The sequence below is a fragment of the Rousettus aegyptiacus genome, unplaced genomic scaffold (assembly GCF_014176215.1).
Source record: "Rousettus aegyptiacus isolate mRouAeg1 unplaced genomic scaffold, mRouAeg1.p scaffold_m13_p_8, whole genome shotgun sequence".
Classification (NCBI taxonomy): domain Eukaryota; kingdom Metazoa; phylum Chordata; class Mammalia; order Chiroptera; family Pteropodidae; genus Rousettus; species Rousettus aegyptiacus.
This window is the reverse complement of record NW_023416311.1, coordinates 104,677,857-104,701,503: the sequence shown is the minus strand read 5'-3', so window position 1 is coordinate 104,701,503 and position 23,647 is coordinate 104,677,857. Positions and strand designations below refer to the sequence as shown.

The 23,647-nt window shown below is 46.1% G+C and overlaps 1 protein-coding gene and 1 long non-coding RNA gene across 2 annotated transcripts in view; both read right to left on the bottom strand.

Moving 5' to 3' along the window:
* The window catches only part of ANKH (ANKH inorganic pyrophosphate transport regulator), a 113,136-nt gene extending 92,346 nt beyond the window's left edge, over positions 1-20,790 (bottom strand). The window contains exon 1 of the mRNA XM_016152151.2: positions 20,363-20,790. Coding sequence (XP_016007637.1) covers positions 20,363-20,458 — 96 coding nt within the window. The 5' untranslated portion in view covers positions 20,459-20,790. The remainder of the gene's footprint in view (positions 1-20,362) is intronic.
* On the bottom strand, positions 8,499-20,337 carry LOC118606436. Its single transcript, XR_004952389.1, has 2 exons — positions 18,836-20,337; positions 8,499-18,796 (listed from the first exon to the last, which is right to left on the bottom strand). It is a non-coding gene; the product is annotated as an uncharacterized LOC118606436 (long non-coding RNA).
* Positions 20,791-23,647: the final 2,857 nt, after the last annotated feature.

Below are 23,647 nucleotides of genomic sequence, written 5' to 3'. Positions count from 1 at the left end.
TGTGTGTGTGTATGTGTGTGTGTGTGTGTGTGTGTGTGTGTGTGTGTGTGTGTGGTTCAGGGTGTATGTTTCCACAAAGTATCATCTCAGGAGTTTCTATTAAGACGTTAGTGCATCCTGCCCTGATCATATAGTGTCATAAAATTACAGAGTCTTCCGAATCCTCTGCACAAAGATCCAGGTCAACAATGACTTGAAAGAAAGTTCCTCTGGGTCCAGCCCTAGGAGAAGCAACACAGGGGTGCTCAAGTCTCCCTAAGATTCCAATCCCCAGGGGAGCCAGACAGAGCCCAATGTGACTGCCCCCACACTGGGCTCTGTGGGGTGACTTTAAGGTCTTACCACACTGGTCAGTGCAAGGCAACTTGGGCTACGTCTGACTAGTGATGAGCGAAGGTAATGGATTCATTACCCCGGAACTGCATGCTGTGGCCACAGGAAATCTGCATGCAGGCTTTTCACTGACTGAGAGAGAGATTCTCGTAAAACTCTTAGTCTGACAGCCAAATCCTAACCTTGTGAGCATCTTTTTGGTAAATCATGCTTAAAGCACCAGGTCAAACTGCTAGGGAGTGGTTGCGATTTCAAAACTTTGAAGACTGTTATCGAAGCGTCTAAGACTAAGAGTGGCCCTGACGTGGCGTTTCGGAAGTCCTCCCCCCGCTTTCTCGGCTTTCCACCAACAAACACGCCTCGACACCCCTCGCAGGGAGGAGGGACCCAGTGGTGCTGACAGCTCCAGTCACACGTCTTTGGGGGAACAGAGTTCGGACTGTGACAAGAAGTGGACAGGTTTTATTTAATTGTCACTTTTTAGTGCTTTGTAGTCATTCGGTTTTTTTTAGAGGGTTTCTTCTTCAGTTATTTCACAGCTGGACAATGTCAGTTCAAGAGTGTATGACAAAGCCATAGCTAAGGGACTGACGACTGCTTTTTGGGCCGTTTCTATCAGAGACCTGCTTTACGGCATCCAATGCAACTCACACTTGATGCGTCGTGAAATGGACCACTGAGGTGAAACGGACTGCCAAGAATGAACCCCAACTTTGGTGCTTTTCAAACGGGAGTCTTGTAGGTCGTCTTGTAAGATAAAAGACTTTTCATCAAAAACAAGGCATTGCTCTTGGGGAGGGAAGGGGGCTGGTAAACCACTAAAAATACAGTTGACAAGAGCAAAGTCTTTAGTTCTAGTATTTTCATTCATACTGGGGGTAAAAGGAAAAGGGGTCAACGTAGGCAGCACCTCAACGTGAACGATTATGTAGCCGGTCGAGAAAACAGAGTTGTTTAAGGGAGTGGGGGGGGGGGGAAGGTCGTTAATAATCATTCGAAATAAAATCGCCTTTGCCGCAGAGGCTGCCACCGCTGTGCTCTGAATGCCAGCCATGCAGGAGGGCGCCCTGACTGGAGCGGAAGGGAAGGGAGCCTGTACCCCCTTAGGGACCGGCAGGGTTCGGGAAAGAGAAGCGGCAAGTTCACAGCGAGGCTAAGTGAACACAAGGGGTCTAACCGGGCAGGACGCAGTGCAGCAAGGGCGGCACCTGTACACTGTGACCCACGTCTGCACGGGGCACACCTGTCATGTTGGCTGTCCTTCAATCCAGACCCATGACAACCACGGGGTCCATGGCAGCTGAGCGACAATCGACTGCTCAGGCTGCTAAGTCATGTGGCAGCGTAAGGGGCTGTGTATTTTGTGCCTAGTCTTCCTGACAATCTTAGGATAAAGAGAGTTCTTCCTACTTGGTATGGGGGGACCCTGTGCTTTACAGTAACCCCATGAAAAACGACAGTCGAAAAGTCAGCAAGGATTTTGAATTTGCTTTTTTAAGCTTCACACTCCGTTCCATGAAGGAGAAACTTCAAGTGCCATTCTTGCACCTTTCCGCGATAAAGCCGTAATCATCGTTAGGAAGAAAACATTTTATTATGAAGTAAGGTAAGTTATGAACTATTTTACTGAGCTGTTGAAAGAAAAAAGATGATTTATCTCCCTCCTCTACTCTCCCCCTCAACCCATTTCCCTCCCTATAAAAACAAAACAAAAACAGGAAAAAAAGCAAGTGCGCCAAAGAACAATTCGAAGAGCAGATAAGAGAATAAAAATGCTTTTTTTTTGCCTCAAAGCCGTCCACCCCTGCACAAAAACGACAGCACATGCATGAAAAGGTTACTTCTTCATTTTGGGAAACCAGATGGTTAGCACATCACTAAAAAATGATGGTCCTGTGCTCTCATCCAGTCTGGGCTGCAGGCCTTATTTTCGAAGCCCCGCTATCAGCTTTATGGCAAATCCAGGCTTTGCTTTCTAAGGCTTTTTTCCCCCCTTTGTTTTTTAAACCGAACTCCATTCCATTTTTTTAAGAAATCTAGCTTGTTTCAAAAAACCTGTAATATTTTCTGTCATGCTAAGGGAAACAATAGAGAATCATCGAAATGTGGCCAAGGTTACGGAACCAATGACTTAATAACCTCAGAAGGGCAAATCCTGCAAATAAGCACATGCCACAGTGCTGGGTTCCGGAAGGCAGGGATTTAGTTTACCAAGAGGTGTTGTGTTTTGAAAACACATCACTCTGATTTCCATCTTTTTCCTGTGGACTTCGCACCTCAACCCCAGTTGCTAAGGAACACTGGCATACACTAGAGACTAGACGTCTTCTTCATAAACTTTGTAAGGCAGGTAAGTCCCGAATGAATGCATTTTTACTTTCTCATTTGGATTTTGGGGAGGAAAAGTATTCTAGCTCTACTATGGGTCATATTCTCTCCCTTTGTGTCACGATAAATGAGGTGACAGATTCAGAGTCCCTACAGCAAAGGACTCTCCCTTCTTACGATATTAAATACACACACACACACACACACACACACACACAGAGTCCGTACACTGTGATTGTAAAGATTGTAAATACTATTTGCATAGAAAATTATTACAGGTTATTAGGCTCTATATGCAATAGACGGGAGAAGCAGGCTTAACAGCAATGGTGTTTACCAGCTATTAGATTACTATTACTTTGGTGGTATTCTGTTTGGATCCCATGCTGTGACATGTCATGTACTGTCATTGCAATGACATACAATATGGCACATTAAAAGCTTTTTGGTTTGGCCACAGCTCACCCTGATGATCAAAAAGTGCAAAGTGCAGAGGGCTCTTGATTGCTGACAGCTAACAGAATAAGCACTCTTCTCACTAGGGTTGCTGTTCGTATCCGGGCTGATCCAGTCTCATTCTAGCCATGGTTGAGCAGGATGAGTCCCCTCCCTGGATAAAGATACCTGTCAATCAGACAGGACCGCCGTTACCTAAGAGACTGCTTTCTTTCACGGCCACTTGGACGTGCACCCCAAAGAGAAGCTGGCGTTCTCTGACGACTCTCAGGGGGCCCCCTGACATCTGCACCCACTTTGCACTTCCCTCGAGTGATATAACTTGTAGGGTGAAGCTCTCGTCCTCACTAGGGACTACCTCAAGGGTACTCAAACCACTTTGATTTTTTTCCCTCAGGTGAAATCAACTCACACAGAAAGCATGGTTTTGCATGTTTTCTTTCGCCAGAAAATGATCCTCCCCGCCCCAAACTTGAGAATAGTTGTTTTACAAGGCAACCAATCTCACTGGTACCTACATCACGGCCAGTTAATGAACTTGAATATCAAGTCCATGCCACCAGAAACTCAGAGTTCCAGACCCAGCGCTTGGGAGGAGCTGCTTTCCTCTCTGGGGGGCAAAGGGAGGCCATCCTGGCTGCATTTTAATGCGGCAGCATCTTCGGGCCACACGCCCTACGCTAAGCGCATGTCCAAGGTGGTGTGCTAAGGAAGAAATCTAATAAAGTCTGTTTGTTGTCCCTCCGTTTAGAGGGACAGGTGTGCTTCCGCTGGTAGAAGACGGGGGCGTCTACGCTAACCCTGAGCGAACTGCACTTGCGATGTCGCTTCTACGTGCTGGCACCCCTTCACTTCCTCCATATTTCACTCCAGCCCTTTGGGGTTCCTCCCCTGTGCTGTAGGAAAAGGAGCCCACAGACAGGCACAGCAGGAGTCACACACCAGCCCCGCCTCCTGGGGCTCGCGGTGGGATGGCCAGACAGGCGTGGAAGGACGGGGAGGTATGAGACAGGCGTGGAAGGACGGGGAGGATGGACCGTGGGGCCGGGAGGAGGCGCAGGGTGGCAGCCACACTGGTGCCTCCGGGGGAGTGGCGGGGCGGTGGAGAGTGGAATGAACGGGCCGCTCTCTGCCTCCTCTGGAGCCGGCTGCCATAAAAAGGCAAAAGACTCATCACTGCAGAAACCCAGGCAAGTTAATCTGAAATTAATGAATGCTTGGAAAGAAACAGAAGTCTTAAAAAATAAAGACAGACACCTGATTTATGAAAAGGTGCTGAAAAGCCAGGGAAGCAGCACTGTCTGCCAGAAGGCGCAGCCCGGGAAAGCCCAGGGGGCCCGCACTGGGCATTTCTTTTCACCTGATGATTAGATCTTAAGAAAGTAATTATCGGGGGAGGGCAAAGTGGGTGAAGGGGATCAAATACACAGTAACAGAAGGAAGCTAGCCTTCGGGTGGTGAGCGTGCAATACAGTACACAGATGTTGACTTATAATCTTGTGCACCTGAAAATTATATAATATTACTAACCAGTGTTACCCCAATAAATTCCATTAAAAAAAAAAAAAACACCAAGAAAGTGATACTCTGTAGAAGGAACTCTGAGGCACTCAGGTTAGTTCAGAGGAGGGCGGGGAGGGGCTGGGTGAAACTGGGCCCAGCGATTTTGGTCAACAACACAGCCATAAGTTATAAATGTTTAAGGAATTAGCTGTCTACGTAAGGACAGAACTCCAGGAGGACTAGGATGGAACTCGGAAGTGACAGTGGACCCTGCCCAGCCCGTGCTGTGACCCCACCTCAGCGCTGAAAGGACCACCCATCCTGTTCATTATAACAGAGCGGGCCCTGGAAGAGGGGAAGGGAAGGACAGCCGTCCACGGGCTGCGGGCCTCCGACGCGAGCCGGGGTCAGTCGCTCAGTGGCTCTGCTGTCCTGTCAGTTTTACCTCCAAGACTAGACTCCCTACCCCTTTGTGCTCCAAGAGGACCCCTGAGCCCCTGCAGAGACGCACCGTGCAGCGAGCAGAAGGAAGACGGGGTTCAGCTCGGGGGAGGGGGAGGAGGGCGGCTGGGGCTGGCGGGCTCTCGCCTTCTCCACAGACGCCCACGGGTGGCCACCTCGCCCTCCCTCCACGCGGGGTTACGCCACGTGCGTGCCCGCGGATTGCGGAATCGCTGCTCCGCTTCGCGAGCACACATTTTACACACTGGGACGTTCTCCACAAGTGAGAAACATGAGCCGGGCAAGGGGACGGGCAACGCTCATCTTGTCGCGTCCTAAATGAGACCTCTCCCTTCTGCGCGACTGAAAAGAAAAAGGGACAGTTAGGTGTGTGTCTTCCATACCCTCAGTCTAAGGCGTTTGTATAACACTGGTTGATTCTAAAAAAAAAAAAAGTAAGCATCTGTGAGTGTTCGGATGTACCGTGTATAATTAGACATTCCTTTTACAACACGAATGTGGTCCAAATACAGAAAATGCTCATCTTCTAGTAGCTGTGGGTCTCTTATTATTAAATGCGGCTTTTTGCACTATTTTTTAAGAAGATGTCGATGGAATGAAGACGCAGACAAGCCTCCATCAATAGATACAGGTAGGTGTTTTTGAATTTCACCCTCACTGGAAAACATAGCAATAATACATTTAAAAGTAAAATTCGAATGCCACTTAAGGACAAATTAGGGAAAAGGAAACACGGCAGGGAAGTGGCAGGGCCCCTGGAAATTAACGAGGCATGAAAGACATGGCTGGGGAACAATAAATTACCGGGCAGGGGACAGAAACGTTAAAGTCCAGGTAGCTGCTGATTATCACGGGTGAAACAAGTGCTTCCCTAGCCATGCAGAGATCGGTTATTTTCCATGTGAAACATTTAAAACTGCTTTCCATTTTGCCTTGCTGACAGACAGCTCACCACCACCACACTTCAGACTGCAGCGAGTCACAGGCAATGGCCTCGCATGCAAATAGTGACGTCACATTATCTCCTCCCGCCCCGCCCACTGCCAGCCCCGCCCACTGCCAGCCCCGCCCACCGCCAGCCCCGCCTGCCAACCCTGCTGCCTTCCCGGGTCCACCACGCCAGCGAGGGGCAGGAGCCCTGCGGTGGCCTGCAGGGACAGCTGGCCTCATGCTCCTCTGCCTCCTGGCCTTCCACAGCCCACGCAGGGGAATTCACCCCAATCCCACCCATTAATTACGCCCCACGGGACCTGCTTCACACATCCATCCTCATCTCTTCCAAGTCTTGTCAAGTTATCCCCTCAGGAGGATAAAGAAACTCCCGTTTATGAGTTTTCGAATTGCCGTAATCACATCGGATGAGTCACCTGCATCCAGAAGAGGCTTTCATTTTAAATTAACCCAATCTCCAACACCCGTAGCACCAACCGCCTCCCCCTGCCCCGACCGCCATCAACTCCCTCTCGTTGCTATTAAACCAAGTGTTCTTAAAGTTAACGAAGACAAAGAATATATTTTAATATTACTGCTTTCCCCAATTACTACTATTCCAACGACATGGTTTTCTACGACTCCTCGTTGCAGATACAGAATATTTTAATAATATTAGGGTTTATATAACTTTGGTGGAGTGGCCTGGAAACCTAACCACAATGTATGACATTATTTCTATAGGAAAATGTATTCTAAATGAATTTTATGACTTACAACCAGACTGCATGCTGTAGACAGCGCTAAAAACCAAATAAATATAAAGCCATTAAAGAAACCTCTCTAAGGTTAGTTCACTCCCTGTTTACACAGTAAACACTTGATGTACAGAGAGCAAACCAAGGCGGCTCATCAAATTCAAGTCCAGATGGCATCTCTCCACTGTCACCAGGCGCCCGGTCCAACGCTAATATTATCTTTAGCAGATCGCGATGATACAGATGAATCTGCTTCCCCCGAAGTCCTAATAATGTATTCCAATAACTCATAAATACTACTGAATTTTCCATATCACTAATTCATGAAGGCAAAAGGCTGAGAACTGACTATATTATACCAAAGCATACTACGTTTTGAAAGGAAAAATGAATATTCATAGCATTCGCATCAGTGCAAAAATCCTTCTTTTACAGAGAATGTAATGATGGAGCCCAAAGGAAGGAGGGAGAGGCAGAGAGAGAGAGAGAGAGAGCAGGCGATCCAGCTACTACTGAGTACTTACTGCAGCCCCCGTCCTTACGTATCATTTGTCTTCTCTCTAGGCCATGCAATTTAAAACGTGTCACAGAACTCCCTAATGAAGTAACATGGCCGAAACGGCACCCATGCTCTTCGTTCCAGACTAGCGCCTTCACGGTGTGGTGGTGCCACCACCCGCCCCACCCTCTCCCACCCCGTCCCATCAGCGGCCAAGTGCACTTGATTCCCGCCCCGCTCCCAAGCTTTATCTAGAATCGAAGCCACCCCTGTCTCTCTGGTGGTCACCACCAGAGCCTCTTAATGGGTTCCCCTCCTTCTGGTCTCACCTCCCTCTAAATCACCGGCCAGGCTGAAACCAAAGTCATCCATCAAATGGGCAAATTTGAGCACATTACGCCCCTTCTGAGAACCCGCTGAAGTCCCCCCACCAACCCCTGCCCGCCCTGCCAACCCCCGCCAACTCAGGATCCAGCCAAACCCTTACGCAGACTGAATGGCCCTTCCTGGTCTGGGTTCTGCTCACCCTGCCACCCCACCCTCCTGCCCTCCTGTTCCCTCCCCATGCGTCACACTATTCTCGTTAGGTCTCAGGTCTCCACTGGAACAGAAAGCTTCTCTGACCCTTAAGAGGGGTTAAAGGTCCACGAGATAAATCTTTACCCCTCTGCTGAGATAAAGCCTCTTAACACCCTGCTCTTCCTCTCTCTCAGATGTGATCACATTCTTTAGTACGTGCCTGCACTGCTCACCTTTCTAGATAAATCTCCGGGAAGGAGAGGACTGCATGGGTCCTCTTCCCTCTTCTGTCTTAAGTGACCGTCACTGTACCTGGGGCAAAGCAGGTGTGCAAGAAATATCTACTGGACGCGCTCCTTCATGAAGACACTCTGGCTCTCTGTTTCCCATTCCCCATTAGTTAATAGTGAAAGCTCCAAATCATATCGGCACCTAGGAAGTGAGTTATAACTTTCAGCTCGTTAAGCAGCCACTATACTTTTGTTTCAAACACCTTGGCGTGTTACTGCCATGATTGTCAACAAAACTGAGAAAAGCTCGGTCCCATTTACATGTCTAGATTACAGAAGGGCTCAATGGCATGTGCAGCCACACTCCTCTAAACCTGTGTCAAACAGCAGCCTGTAATAAAAATTAAATTAAATTTAACCCACTACTTCAAAGAGCACACTAGCTAAATTCTGGTAACTCAATTCAAAAAATGGTAACTCGATTAAAAACAATGCTACTGAACAAATCCGGCCTTAAAAGTCTTTTCTACAAAGTACGAAAACAACAATAATGAAACAAAAACAAACAAGCAAATAAACAAACAAAAAATACTGCTGGCACACATGCTGTAAAATCTGTTTCCAGCATCCATCCTCCAGTATGCTTTGGCTTGCCCTTAATCCAGCTGGTTCTAGTTTAAGAAATCTCCTTGATGCAAGTCACTGAATCAACACAAAGCAAGAAAAGTCAGCTAGTCAAGAACGTGTAAAAATAAACAGGTGTAGCAGCAGCTCAAAGTCTTACGCAATACCTCCTTACAGATGTTCAGCACTTCATACTTTTCAAAGCAGTCTACACCTCCAAAAGAAGGGATAGAAGCCCTTTCTACTCATTGGACAGTTGGGAAAGCTGAAGCCCACAGAAGTCAAGTTCTCTGCTCAAAGCCATGGAGCCAGTGAGTGCAGTGATGGAGGTCAAACCCAGGGGTCCTGACTGTCAGAAGTGGGTGTTCTTTCTTTCGGCCATGCTGTGGTCGGCTTGCGCCACTGCCAGAAATGACAGAGAAGCCACAGGAATCCAGAGCACCTCGGAATGAGCAGGAAACACTTCCTCTCTCTGCTCCTGCCCCTTTCCTCCAGGGTGGGTTCGCAACAGCAAGGAAGCCATGGTCAGGGCGGTAGAAAAGAGAGAAGAACATCTTCTCTTCCATTTCCCCGAAATGTCACTAGCTCTGCATGTCCCCAGGACAGTCTCCTATGAGACTCTAAGCCTGAGCCAGCAGTCAGAGGAGCCTGGCCGCTCCAGACAGGCTCAATGTCCTGGCACGGCTAGTCAGTCTCTTCATCTTTCAAGTGGGGAAGGTGACCCCCACCCCTAAGCGTCAAGTCCTTGGCTCACATCCTCTGCTGAAGCCCACAGAAGTCAAGCTACGGGCCTAGAGCAGGGCCTGGCACCTAGGAAGGTCAGTGAATTCTTTCTCCTCTCCCATGTATTCACTGGGAAGTCTGGAAAAGCAAACTTCTCATGCATCACTAAACACACACATACACACAAAACAGCACTTTTCTCGGCGCTGAAACCTGCAGGGGCAGGTGTCTTCCCAGACACATGCAAGGAACACCATCGCAACCCTTTACCTCCCTGAGCTCGTATGTCTAACCCCACTCGGAGTCTGTATTTGCTCCAAAATGTGCTTGCTGAAAAGAATGGAAGTCCCAAAACAATTGAAAAAGTGTTACATTATGAGAAACTGAATTGATCTCTTGGCCAAAAAAAAAAAAAAAAAAAAAAAAAAATGCTTTTAATAAAAAAATCATTTGAAAGAATTCAGCGCCGCGTGGCTCTGAGAGAACTGGAACGTAGATTACTGTGGCAGAGGTCACTGGACAGTTAACGGGCGTCGAGGGAGGGGACGCCCACTGTGGGCCTGGGACATGGTCACATCCAGAGGCGGAGCCTGCAGGGCAAACTGGGACGACATTCTGTTCCACGGGAGTGTGCGGCAGAGGCGTTTCCACACTGATCCAAACGAGTGCTCAGGTGCCCACGAAGATTTCTGTACGAGTGTAATCTGTAACAGAACGAAACCGAAACCACCGCAACATCTAACCACGGAGGATCAGTGAAGTAAATTATGGTACATCCACGTGAGAGGATGCTAGGGAAGCCATCTGTCATCACGGTTTAGCTGAGCGCTTACAATCAAGGGAAACTGCCCATGATACCAAAAGCAAAGAGGTTACAGTTTTGTTTTAAAATATATGTACAGAGGAGAGATGAGAAGAACATGCATTAAAATAAGATACAGAGTTATCTTTAGGTGGTGGGCCTGCATTCGATTCTTATTTTCTTATAGACATTTTTATTTATTTTCCTTCTTTTTACAATGAAAACGAATTATATCTATAACTAGAATAAATGGTTTTCTTTTTTTAAGAGAGATCCTCTTCAAAAGTCAGTCTTTTCCAGTAGCTTATGAGTTAATTAATTTTTTAAAAATTTTGACAAAATATACACGACATAAAATAATCATTTTGACCACTTTTCAAAAAGTGTAGAGTTTAGTACATTCACGTCATTGTGCAATCATCACCACCACCCTTTTCAAACTGAAACTCTACCTATTAAACAGTAACTCCTCTTCTGCCTCCCCTAAACCCCGGTAACTAATATTCTACTTTCTGTGTCTATGACTTGGACTACTCTAGGTACCTCATGTAAGTGGAAGTATACAATAGTTGTCCTTCGTGTCTAGCTCATTTCACTTAGCGTAATGTCTTCGAGGTTCGTCTATGTTGTAGCATGGATCATAATTTCATTCTGAATAGTCTATTGTATGTATAGACCGCATGTTGCTTTATGATGTTAGCTTTCTAAGCAGATTTTAATTTTTAAGCATGTCTGGACTTCCGTGATGATCAGCAGTTCACGTAATCAAAGGATATACATAAATTGAAGAATTAAAAACACCAAACAGTACAAGTTTAGGGAAAAAGTTATTTTACACAGAAAATCAAACTCCCTACCTGCCTTAATTCCACTACAATTCACAATATTGAGCCCTATTTTGCAACAGGAAAGAATAACAGTGCCATCCATACCCTGTGATGACAATGAGTGGCCCCAAACTCAGTTATCCCGTGTGTCATTTTGTCAGAGCAACTAAAAAGGTTCACCACAGCACTCGGGGTGGTGGCTGCCCAGGGTGAGGGGCCCCAGGGAGCCCCCCAGGCTGATGGAACCGTTCCAGATCTCAGCTGCGGTGTGGGTTACACACAGGTAGGCATTTGTCATTTGTCAAAACACATGGACCTATACACATAAGATCTGTCCACTTCACTGTATGTAAATGATATTTTGATTTCTCGAGAGAGAGACTGGCTCGCCAGGCCCCCACTAATCCCTAAAAGGAGGCATGTGTACACCTAAAAGAAATTAGAGCAAATAGGAATTTTAGGAAAACAAAGGTAGCTCTGCAGTTCGGCTGCTGATGCTCATTGCTGCTGTCCACTCTGGGGCCGTTCGGTGGGTCTCTCCTCGCAGAACCAAGTCCAACTCCTTTAGCCTGGCTGCAAAAGCTCGGGTGTGTCTGGGGAAGTCTGGTAATCAGGCAGTGGATGACCTGCAGGCAAGGCCGGGAACCTGCCATGTTGGATAAACAGCTCAATCAGAGCGAGGCCCAGGGGGTGCAACACCCAGAGGTGCACGGCCCTGTGTGGGAGTAGAAAGCAGGTACACCCTGCCTGCACGTCGGCTCCAGGTGAGGCAATGCTGCTCCCGAAGGGGGAGGGGACCGAACCGCAGTGTCCCAAAGGGAAACCAGGTCTCAGAGAGCACGAGGAGACGGGCTCTGAACGCGGAGTCTGGGGCCGGGGAGGGAGCCGTGGCCTCCCTTGCTTCGGATCGGCCAAGCTGCAAGGTGCCCTTCCGGTTGCTTTGGCATTGGACTTGGCCAGAATCCTGAAGAGGTGAAAGTTACCTCTTTCTTATTTACGTGATTATCTGCTACTTTCCTCTGTGCAGTCTGTCTTTCTAGAATGTCATGCTTAGGCCACACATTGTGGGAGGCCTCGGTGTCCTAGTCACAGTGAATTTCCTGCCAGACGATTCAGAGCACCCAGACTGTCAGATGATTTTTTTTTTTTTTTTTTGCAATCTGCTATTTTAGATTCTCCAAACTACTATGTCCCTCTATTAAAATGCAGGACCCAGCGGCCAACAGATCTCCAGGTTGTTTATGGAGCAACACTGAATAGAGCATACAAACTTCTTATCAGTCTAAACAGCAGCTCTGAAACCATAAAACAGCCACACCTAAGCCCAGTGGCAAATTAGAAAAATGATAGTCAGGGACTCAAATACTTCCCTAGACTTAATGTTATATTTATTTAAAAAACAAAACAAAACGACAACAACAAAAAACAAAACAGAGCAAGGATCCTGACAAGCTTATCGATGTGAACTCAAAACCATTCAGTGAGGACAGTAACCCGGTTGACCAGCTCTCACGCGTCCATACTGACATGGGAGTCCAGAAGCCACAAGTTCCCGACACCCACTAGTCCTCTCTGGGTCTCCCACGAAGGAAGCTGCCTAAACCTCTACATCCCAGGAAGATTACAACCACAAAACCAACTTCCGCCCCCTCCCCCTGGCTCCCCAGAAAAAATCTTCCTAACCTGCCATTAGACACTCCGCTTCTCAGCTATATTTAATTCCAACTAACTGCCCCGAGGAGCCGCACCTTTCTAGTCACCTTTGAAGGCTCTTCTCCAGATTCCCACTTTGGCTTTTCATTCCTTCCAGCCTTGGGTCAGAGTCCCCACCTCCAGCCTCGCCTCCCTCCAGGTGAGGTGATGGATAACAAGGAAGCTGCAGAAATGACAGGACCCAGGGAGAACGCTGGGGACCGTGAGCTGGGAGGTGCATGGGGCTGCTTCTGGCCTCCTTATGCTCGAGGACGAGGTGCGCACGCTGACCCTCTACTGCCCCTTGAACTTGGGGCCAGAGAGGTTGACTCGGAGGACTGCCCATTCATACCTACATGCCCATCCTTACAGAAAGGCAACCCTCTACCAGTGCCAAAGGTGTCTGACTCATCAAAAGCCTTGCTAATCCAGTCATATCAAAATGCCATTGAAAAAATCCAAAAACCAGCTAGGACCTGTGAGCTAACAAACCAAAACCTACTCCCCTGACTACAGACAAAGTTGGTTCCTCTGTCCCTGGGGACCCCACCACATTTCCTGGACCAAAGGTATAGGCTGTTATTTTGGGGGGGAAGGGGAGAATAAATACCTTCTTTGCCCTGACAAATAACCAAGTTATTCCCTTTCCAGGGTAGACTTTGAAGACACTTATGGTCTGAAGTTGCAGCCGCCTAGGAGAACCAGAAAGTTGTGACGCATAAGTCTTCCCATTGACGGTGATAACCATCATCTTTGTCATTTTAAGCTCATTTTGTTCTCACCGTGAATGGAATTCGGTTGTTGGAAGAGCAGCTGAACGATTTCAAAACCATGGCAATAGCAAAAGCAAAACAAACAAAAGCCAAACCCGGGTTTGCATGGCTCACTATGAAGTCTGCTAATTTACCTATCTTGAGACTGTCCTCATCTCCTCAGATGGGTACTGCCCACTCTGATGACAAGACCATTTCGAGAGAAGGGAGCAGGGTGCGACAACCTCCGGGTGAAAACTGCGTCTCAGCAGTTTGCTGCTCCTCAGCCCCTGCCAGGTGCCTCGTCTGTGGTAGTCGCAAACCACGCTGTGCCCTCACACATTCTGCTCTGTGCTGCTCTGATGGCAAAAGTGTTTGTTTCAGGTGTGTGTTCTTATGCAAAGCAACCTGAGGGCAGGGCTGTGTCAAACACGGCAACACTTCCCTTGTTCCAAGGCCACGTCACTGGCATCGCTGCTAGAATCTCTCTAGAACGGAAAGTAACTCAGCGCAGGGCAAGAAACTGAGTGTCGCAAAGTAGATATGCTTTTTTTTTCTCAAAGGAGGCCTCCAAAATTATTTACTCTTATTGTTCGGAGAATTCTAATGAATTTTAGTTTCCCAGGGCCCAGAGCAGATCCGAAGCAGAAAATTAAAAAGCCAGTAGCCAACATGTATTCGCTATTTTTATTATTTATTATTTTTATTTTATTGGTTGGTGCCAAACTCTTTGTTAAGCATTTTGAGCATCACCTGTCAGTGGATACCTGTGACTGCCCGGCACAATGATGGACATTCACAGGCCCCCTCAAACTGTTACATTACCTTTTGTATGCTTATTTATTCAATAAGGTAAAGAAATGTACAATATAGATTTCCAGTGACAATCATTCTCATACTAAAAAAAGAAAAGGAAAACCAATAATTTGCATTTTAAAGGAGAAGCTTCAGTTCCCAAGAAAATGCATGCATGTAGGTAGCTCATTAGCCAGATAATACTGCATAAAACAGGGTTTCCTGTATTTCTAATTCATCTCCACAGCAACTAATAGAGTCACAGATGTTAAAAAAAAAAAAGATTGATTTTTAAAATGTAGACATCACCCAAGTCACTTTGGTATGTTATAACAACAGTTTAATGAGGTTTATTTATTCCAACAGACAAAGGCCATTAAAAGAATAATTTTTCTATCCATGATTTCTTGTCCTCCCATCCCGACATAAACTGACCCACTGCCTGAAATCAGACGAGGGAGAGAGAAAAGACATGGAAACCAAATTACTTACCATTAATATAAAACTGAGCTTGTCACATCGAAGTGTGACAGTAACACGACCGATATTACACAGTACACTTCGAAAACTGCTTTTAAAGAATTTGTTGTTGCTAGACAGAGACTTGGATATTGTTTGGCTGTATTAAGTATCTGATTATCTTTTGAAGGATATGCTTGGAAGGAAGTACTCTGACAAAGTAGCAGTTAGGCTGGTCATCAAACCACCTCAACAGAAGAAAACTAACCACAGGATTACACCTTTGTGGCTCCTGGAACAATCTGCCTTCTTAAGTACTTCAACAAGGAAGTCCTTTAAATGTAGATGAACATCTGAAGAGAACAGGGAAACATGGTGGAGAAGTGAGGATCAGCTGGATTAAGGAGGTCACTGTGTCCTTGACTAAATATGGACTACCAGAAAAGAGTGACCTCATTTTCTACGTATGAATGAGACACTAAAACAGGCACTAAGTTACGCCAGGCATAAAGCCCAAGGCAGTCAGAGAAAACACATTATCTACTTGTTACACAAAGATGCTCATTGAAACTTTATATTGCAAAAACCAAACAGAAACCTCAGCATTTAAAAACAATAGAGGAATCTCAGCAAAGGGAATTACAGCATGCATGCTCACATACTCAGATATTATGCTATTTAAAATCATACTTAAACGCTTTACAGTGATATGGGAAAATGCTTTTCTGTTCTGTGAAACACACGCACGCACATATGCACGTACACATACAGAAAGAGGGCCTCAATTATGTTGGGGAATGAAAAAAAAGATTGGCGGGAGATACCCAAAATGTTAAAATTTTCCCTTCAGAGTAGAATTATAGGTATTTTTATTTTTCCTCCATTCTTAATTCTTAACCAAACTTTAGACACCATATATTACTTTTACAGTTAGAAAAAACAATCATCATGTTGAAATGTATTCTATTCACACAGATGAACGGGGAAGAAATCTCCCCCTTACAGTTACTTAGACACTGAGCATGGGATTCCCATTTCTGTCTTTAAGTACATCAAAAAGTGAACATATTATTGGACACTCTCCTTATTCCTAAAGGCAAGCTGTGCCTGGGAAGATCTCCTCCATGATTCAGTGACCTTGGATAGAGGCTGTTCCCAGGAGTGGCCAGGGTCACACACCCTCTTTTAAATTCCTGCACCTCCTAGTTTAATGGAGACACTTTTTGGTGAAGATGGTGGCGGGGCAAAGGGGTTGTTTCTCTCTACTTAGCAGACAGGAAGAACATTTATTAAGCTATTTTTTTCTGGGCTTCTCTCTCTTTTTTTTCCATTTTGTGATATTAATAACTAGACTCTCTTCTACTGTGGAAGCGTAACAGCAGCTTCCCTAAGTTAGCAAGGGGGAAGCATTTTAACATTCCTATTATACGAATTATTCCTGTATTTGGAACAATCCATATGTAAAACTTTTCATTCACCGATAAACAGCTGAGGTCACTGAATTATCACAGTGGACCCAACCGAATTCAGGGAGTCACACAGGGCAATCTGTGAAATACCTAAAGATAACAATTTAGTGTAAAAGAGTGGAGTGTGGAGTGCCCGACACTGGGCAGAAAACATTTCTTCTGGAGAACAATTTCAACTTTCTTTTATCTTTCCAAGTTTTTATGGCAAAGTTGTCCTTAACATTTTAAATGTTGCTTTACAAAAAAGTTGACTGCTTTATTCTCCATAATTTGGTAGACTTGGCTTTTAAGGAACTTGGCTTTTAAGGAACTTGGATTTTCAGGGACTTTTTTTTACCAAGTTTAGTTTTCAGCAGAAACATCAGTTCTTTGAACATGATGAGGTCAAATGGATAGCTGCAGATTCTTTTGAAGAAAGACATTGTTCGAACTGTCTCTTTCCACCCTCCTTTCCGGCAATCTGTATTGCTGTAATGACAAAGGCTGATTGCTAAATAACTTTATTGTGAAGTATCAATAATTTATCTTTTTCCCTCCCCTTGACCAAAGGCTATATGCTAACCTTGTCAAAATAAGATATAGTGTTGAGCTAATTCATTACCTGGATAATTTGGCTCTTCTTACGTGAACTCGGTCACAATCTCTCTCTCCTATGAGCTCTCATTATGGTTGTCCTACATCTGTTGAGGCTTTGAAATTCAAAATATGACAGCTAAGATTAAACTTAAACCTAGGCTGGGAATTAGAAAAGCTAGCACTTATTCCTGAATTTCTAAGGACTCCTGGGCAGATCTCAGTGCCTGAATGTGACTGGAAGAGACTATGAGCAGAATGGCTAGGGGCCAGGCAGGTGTGGGCATGGACCCTGGCTCTGCCCACTATAGCCTGGGGGTCCTGGACAAGTAACTTAAATGCCTAGGCTTCTCGTTCTTTCCTCATATACAATATGTGCTCAGCTGTTACAAACACACGTGAGGTGCTCTAAGAATGCAAGCGCTGAATACTGTCAATTATCAGTTTGTAAAAATAGAGCTAAAATGATAATTCTAGATATGCTGCAATTATTGTAAAGTTTCCTACACATCTGCAGACTTCTACAAACATTATTTTAGCTTTTGCAATAATGGGTGTATTCTCATTCTTTTTATGACGCCTATGTTTAATATTAAAAAGCAGGTCATTCTATTACATATGGTTTTTTTTTTTTTCCAGTGTAGAATTCAACCCTTCCTTCCCACCTCCCAAATGACTACCACCACCAAAACTAAAAAATGTGATAATAGATTTTGCTAGTCTTGTTAGAATAAATACTCCATAGTATTTGGGTTTCTTCCCTGAGCTGTGGAATTACAGGGAAATCTGTATATAAGATCATGTTCATGGAGGATATTAGGACGCTCTAGGTGGATTGTTACAGGCTTCTTTAAGGCCTTCTCCCCTACATGCATCGATAGCTCTGAGATAATTAATGTGTAATTCCTATACAGTCCACGTGTGTGCCGCTTATTCAAATTTCAGTGGAATCTTGTACGTAGTCGGACTTCCATTTTAAAAGTTCTGCCCACATTTTCTATAGAAACCACAAACTGAGATGTTTGTAATCAGTAAAAAGAAAGCCTGCATCTAAGAAACATTTAACATTTTACTATCCTTTCGTTCTCGATAAGTCAGAGCCCTTTGGCTAATGAGATGTTTTATTTTTTTAATTTTGCACTTCTTGATCATCTCAAAAGCATGAGAACCAGGGCCTGTTTTGACCTTCGTACTCCCATGTCACCTCCCTACCTACTCGGATTAGTTAATTATTGAAATATGAATAATTGTTTGCTCAAGACAGGGAGTCATACACCTGCCTAGTCTGAAATAAGAATGGTGATCTGTATGTGTCCATCTGTCTAGAATCTGATAAAAATTTATGGCAAGAGCTGCATAGTTTCAAAAGCCTAATGTAGTAGACCTACTTTTGCAAATAGGTCCATTTCTCTTCCTCTCTATTGCACTTCAAAGCAGTTGGAATAAAATACTCTTCTATTCACTACTCATGAATTACCGGGTCACACCTTAGTTCTACTGTGAATTATTTCCTCCAGTTTAATACTAAGAAAAAGTAAGTTCCATTCTTCTCGCTTGTACAGTTCGTAAAACAATTATCATCTGATACTAGAAGGCAAAGTAAAGTTTTGGAACCCTATCAATTTCTTGTCTCCCTCTCTCTACCCCTAACTGTGATAAAATATCTTCTCCACCTCAAGGCATCATTTAACCGCATAAACACACTGGCAGTTAAGGGGCAAGGACTTCAAACAACACTTGATAAAACTTGCTTCTGTGCAAAAAAGATAACTCTTCAAGTACTTAACTTATGTTGACTATGATAATGAGGTTAACAATGTTTTAAAGATACGTTTGACTTACTAGGCCCATTAGGATAAACCATCTTGTATAGTTATCTTTATGTCTAACCTTCCTTTTATAACCTCAACACTAAAAACAAATCCTGAGTTATATCGGTCGGCCTTGTATGAAATCAAAACAAATGTGAGACAATAGTGTGGAATGCTTCAGGTCATTTAATTATGACAAAGAATACTTTTATTTCCCCTAGTTATCCCCATATAATTCTCTCTCTCTCTCTCTCTCTCTCTCTCTCTCTCTGTCACACACACACACACACACACACACACACACACACACACACACACCATAGAAGTGATCAGGTGAGCAGCCTGGGCTGCCAACCTTTGGGGCAGTTCCAAAAGAAAGCCTTAAAATAGTAAACGGTTCAGGTGAACATACAAAACTTGACTCACTAAAATGTGCAGTGTAGTGAATTCAGGTCTAAAAACCTTTTCGAAGATTATAGGAAATGGCCAAAGTCACCAGTTACTTATGCAAAAGGGAAGGTGAGCAGGAAGGAGGTGGAGCAGCAGAGAAGCCCTTGGAGACCCTGGCAGTGGCGACAGGAACGATATAATAGTTAATCAAAGGAAATTAGTTGGCTTCTCGTCAAAAGCCTCTAGAGACTGTGGTACATGTGGACACTTATTTGCAATAAAATTCCAAGTGAAAAGCAGCTTACAATGTGGGCTAAAGATCAGGGAGCTTACAGAGCTGCAATCAATCAGAAGTTCTGAGAAAAGAGAGACAGATCCAAACAGATATTCACCGAATGGAGGAGTCAGACAGCCCTCTTCTGAAAAACTGTTTTTAAAAAACTAACAGTGCATCAAAATGGGTGGGGTTTTTTGTTTGTTTGTTTTAAATAAAAACACTCATTGAAGTCTCTTCACTTAAATAAAGGAAAAGAAAAAAAAGTGCCGCAACATCAGGAATGTTGCTCATTACACGCCGGGCCGGTTCCAACACCTGCGCAGCAAGGTGGCATGCTACATCCCACCCCCTCCTCTTCCCGGCCTTAAAATGCAACCGCATCGCGCCTGGGCCCCTGCAAAAACGGTCCCCACAGACTAAGTGCAGGGCACCAATGCCTCGCTGCGGGAGAGTCTGCAGCGCCAGATTTGCAACGACGCCACATGGAGACAAATGGGGGAAAACATGAAAAAGGAACGAGGACGGGAAGACAACAAAAATGTGCTCCCTTTTTTTTTAAAGGGGTCCAAGAGGAAAAAATAAATTCCCCAAATCCCAAACTAGAGATGGTCAACGGTTGCTTATCAGGACACAATGGGGACACCCTGAATCTACACCTGGGCTTAAAAAATAAATAAATAAATAAATAAAAGTACTTGGGCAATCAACTTGGACACATTCTAATACAAAATTTCCCCATCATCACCAACACCACCAATCCCGATAAAAAACCCTGCACTTGAACTTAGAAACTACATTTTACTCACAGACCTGAGGTTTACATAATCACAAATTACATAATACTCTTGCTGTGCACTAAAAGCCCTTCTATACGTGAAGCTCCCAATCCTCCCGGTCTTTTAACATTTTCCAGAGAGAGCTGGAGAACTCTGCTGAATAATTGCGGGGAGGAGGGCATGGAGTGCTGGGAAAGTCATCCTTGACAAGCTGCACAACCCAACCAAATGTTCCAGGATAAAAAGGAACTCGGAGCAGGTGACTCCCTTCTGCCCCCCATCCCCTGGCGCTGGGGCGCCCAGGGCCGAGGCAGAGCGAGCGGGGCGCGGGGCGGCGCTGCTCGCGCCGGGCGGGGGGCGCGGCCGGGGCTTACCTGCTCCCCGAAGTCGATGGCTATGTTGGTGATGCCCAGGGGCACCAGGAACCGGATCAGGGGCCAGTAGTGCGTGAGCGCCGGGAATTTCACCATAGTCCCCGCCGTGGGCTGACCCCACACACATCTGCCGCCGCGAGGGGTCTCTGCCGGGGGGCGCGGGGCGCGCGGGCCGAGCGGGGGCGCGGGCGGACGGAGGCCGGCTCCGGCGGGGCCTCGGGCGGCGGCGGCGGCGGCGGCGGCGGCGCCCTCTCCAAGCGCGGCGGCTCTAGGAGGAGATCCGCAAGCTCAAGTCCATCCCCGCTGCCCTCCCACACAACAAAGATCTGCCGGGAAAAAAAGGAGGGACGGCGGCGGCGGCGGCGGCGGCGGCGGGAGCAGGAGGCTGTGCTGACAGCGGCTCCATTATAAGCGCTCTGGGGCCCGGAAATAAATAAATAACCGCGCGCACGAGGCGCCGCCGCCGCCGCCGCCGCCGCCGCCGCGCGGAGGAAATCGGGGCGGGCGGAGGCGCGGACGCGGCCGGGGCCGGGGGCGGCGGCTCCCTCGGCGGCGCTGCGCGCGGGCGGCCGCGGGGGGCGCTGCGCGCACGCCGGCGGGGGGCCCGCGGCGTCCCCGGCCGCCGCCGCCGCCGCCGCCCCCGCCCGCCCGGCCCGGGGGCGCGCGGGGCGGGACTCGCCGCGGTGCCCGGCCAGCCGCGGGGCGGCGGCGCGCGGCCCGGAGCCCGGGGGCGCGGCGCGGGGAGCCCGAGCTGTCCCGGGGGGGGGGCCGGGGCGGGCGATGTGCGCGCGGGCGCGCGGGGGCCCCGGAGGGAGCGGCTTCGGGGAGCCGCCGCGCGCCCGCGTCCCCCGGGGCCCGCCTCGGGCCGGGCCGGGACGTGCGGGGGACGCAGCTCCGAGCCAGGCCCGGGGTCTGCTTCGGGCCCGCTGGGTGCGCGGGGGGCCCGGGAGAGATGGAGGTGCCGCGAAAAGGTCGCCGCGAAGGGAACCTTCCTTTCAAGGTGTCCAGGGGCGACGGTGACGGGTCCTCGGGGCAAAATGCACAGAGGGCCGCAGGGACCGGTCCCTGCAGGCCCCCGGGCTGGGCAGGCCGCCCTTGGGGGCGCAGTTTGCCAGCAGTGAGCCGACATTCCCCTCAATGCAGCGCTGTTGTTAAAGGAAGAAGAAGAAAAAAAATACCCTCGAAAAGTCTGTCTTTTAAATAAACAAGAGAAGAAAAAGAAAATCTGTTATGGTACTGTGCCCCAGTGACTTCGGGGCAAATAAAAGCCGTGCCGACTGTTTTACCTAAAACTTGTGACGAGTGTGTGTGACAGCGAAGCCAGCATCCACCTCTGCACCCAGCAGCACCCTGGGACCGGAGGTGGAGGCCCCGGGGAACGCAAGCGCTAGGGGAGGCCGAGGGTTTGTGGAGAATCTCTGTACCTTCCACGTAATTTTACCCTGAACCAAAAAGTGCTCAAAAATAAAAACAAAAACAAAGAAAAGAAAAGAAATACAGTCTCTTAGTAGGAGATGGGGAAAGAGCCCCGCGTGCGCCTGGCCGGCCTCGTGGGCATACGACCCGTGCGGTCGCCGCCGAGTCCGGCACTCAGTGCTCTTACCCTCCCGAACTCGTAAATTTTGAAGGGGTGGCACAGATTATGCAGATCGTCCTGCTCCTATTATTTTGCACCCTCCCAAGCATCTTTTAAAGTTTAACTAGCATAGTAAATTAAAGGAATTTATTATTAAAAGTAATAAATTAATTTTGCACCTAGGAATGAGCTAGTTGTCTCACGTTTGGCTTTGTAAAGATTGTGTTAATACTGAGCATCCGTGTCCTAGTTTCAGGTATTTCAGAATTATTTGACAGTATTAAATGTTTTCCATGTTTTATATGCCCTTTATGAGACCTTTTTAAATTCCACACAGTGAATGAGGCCTTGAGAAATAGGAAGTTAATTTACCTTGTAGCTCTGAGGTAACCTCAAATTACATCCCCTATAATTACAATGAAATTTTGGTAATTATTTATTGTGTGATATGTGTCAGATAATATTATTAAAAAGACAGCAAAACAAGAAGTTCTTGTGTAAGGGAGTCTCCTCAATAGCAAATAGGTGTGCTTTAATACAGTCAAATCTTATTTTAAATATATCAAGAGACCTTGTTATTTAAATGAATTCTCTGGGAAGGAGTTCTTTTCTAAGCAAATATCACTGCATGGTTTATCAATTCTGTTAGTCTAGGTTTTCGTGGGCTCATTTACTTAAAGCAATCTAATTACACTGACCTTTGTCTAGAATCTGGGTTGATGAGGTCCTGGATCAATCTCATCAAGTCCAGTTTGCTTTGGTTGGTCCCTGGACAAGGAATGACACATTACTGCTGCTGACTGAGGCAAACACACACTCGAGGTCTTAAAGAGGAATGATGAGAAGTTCTAGTACATCAATGAAAGGCCATCATCTTCTTTTGAGTATTCTATAAGTGTATTTTTCGATGAATGATTTAGGAGCGTCCCCTTTGATTATGACAGAGAGCACTTTTTAGAATTGAAAGGCCTCTGAATTTCAATCACACTATGGCAACATGAGAGTGAATGGAACATTTAATTATTATTTTTTTCCCCTCAGAGTCAAAATCAGATAACATTTCAAAGAGAATTTTTGGCCTCTCTCTCTCTCTTCCTCTTCTTAACTTGTTTGAAAAGTAAACTCCGGAATATAATTGATGATAATGAATAGGGAGTTTTCTCTCTCACTCAGAACCCCAAGAAGAGACCCCAAAGTCATTTAAATCAGAGGGTGTTACCTTTCAGTGGGTGCAGCTTTATCTTCAATTTATAAAGTCTTTAGGCCAGATTTGATTGCTTTTGGCCAAAGGACATTGTAAGAAAAAAAAAAGTACATACAGGAAAAAATGTTGGAAGAAAACATGCTCAACTATTAACAGTGGTTAGTTATAGCTGCATAGTATTATTAGTTTCCTTTTATACTTTTCTGTGTTTAACACATTGAGCATATATGTGCATAAAAAGGAAAATAATTTTAAAAATATTCGTAAAACTTCGTCAGAAGTGCAAGTTAGCATTGATTTCAGAGTATGGAAAAAGTTATTCTTCCCAAAACAATTTCTTAAATGATTAGCATTATACAATTATTTTGATGTCTTAAATTATTAAGTCCAACTTTTGAAGAAGTTAATGCAAAAAGAGAAACTAAAAGTTAGATACATGTCTGATTAACTTTTTTTCTGGATTTGATCTTAAATGAATATGTTCAAGTTACCCCCAGGGAACATT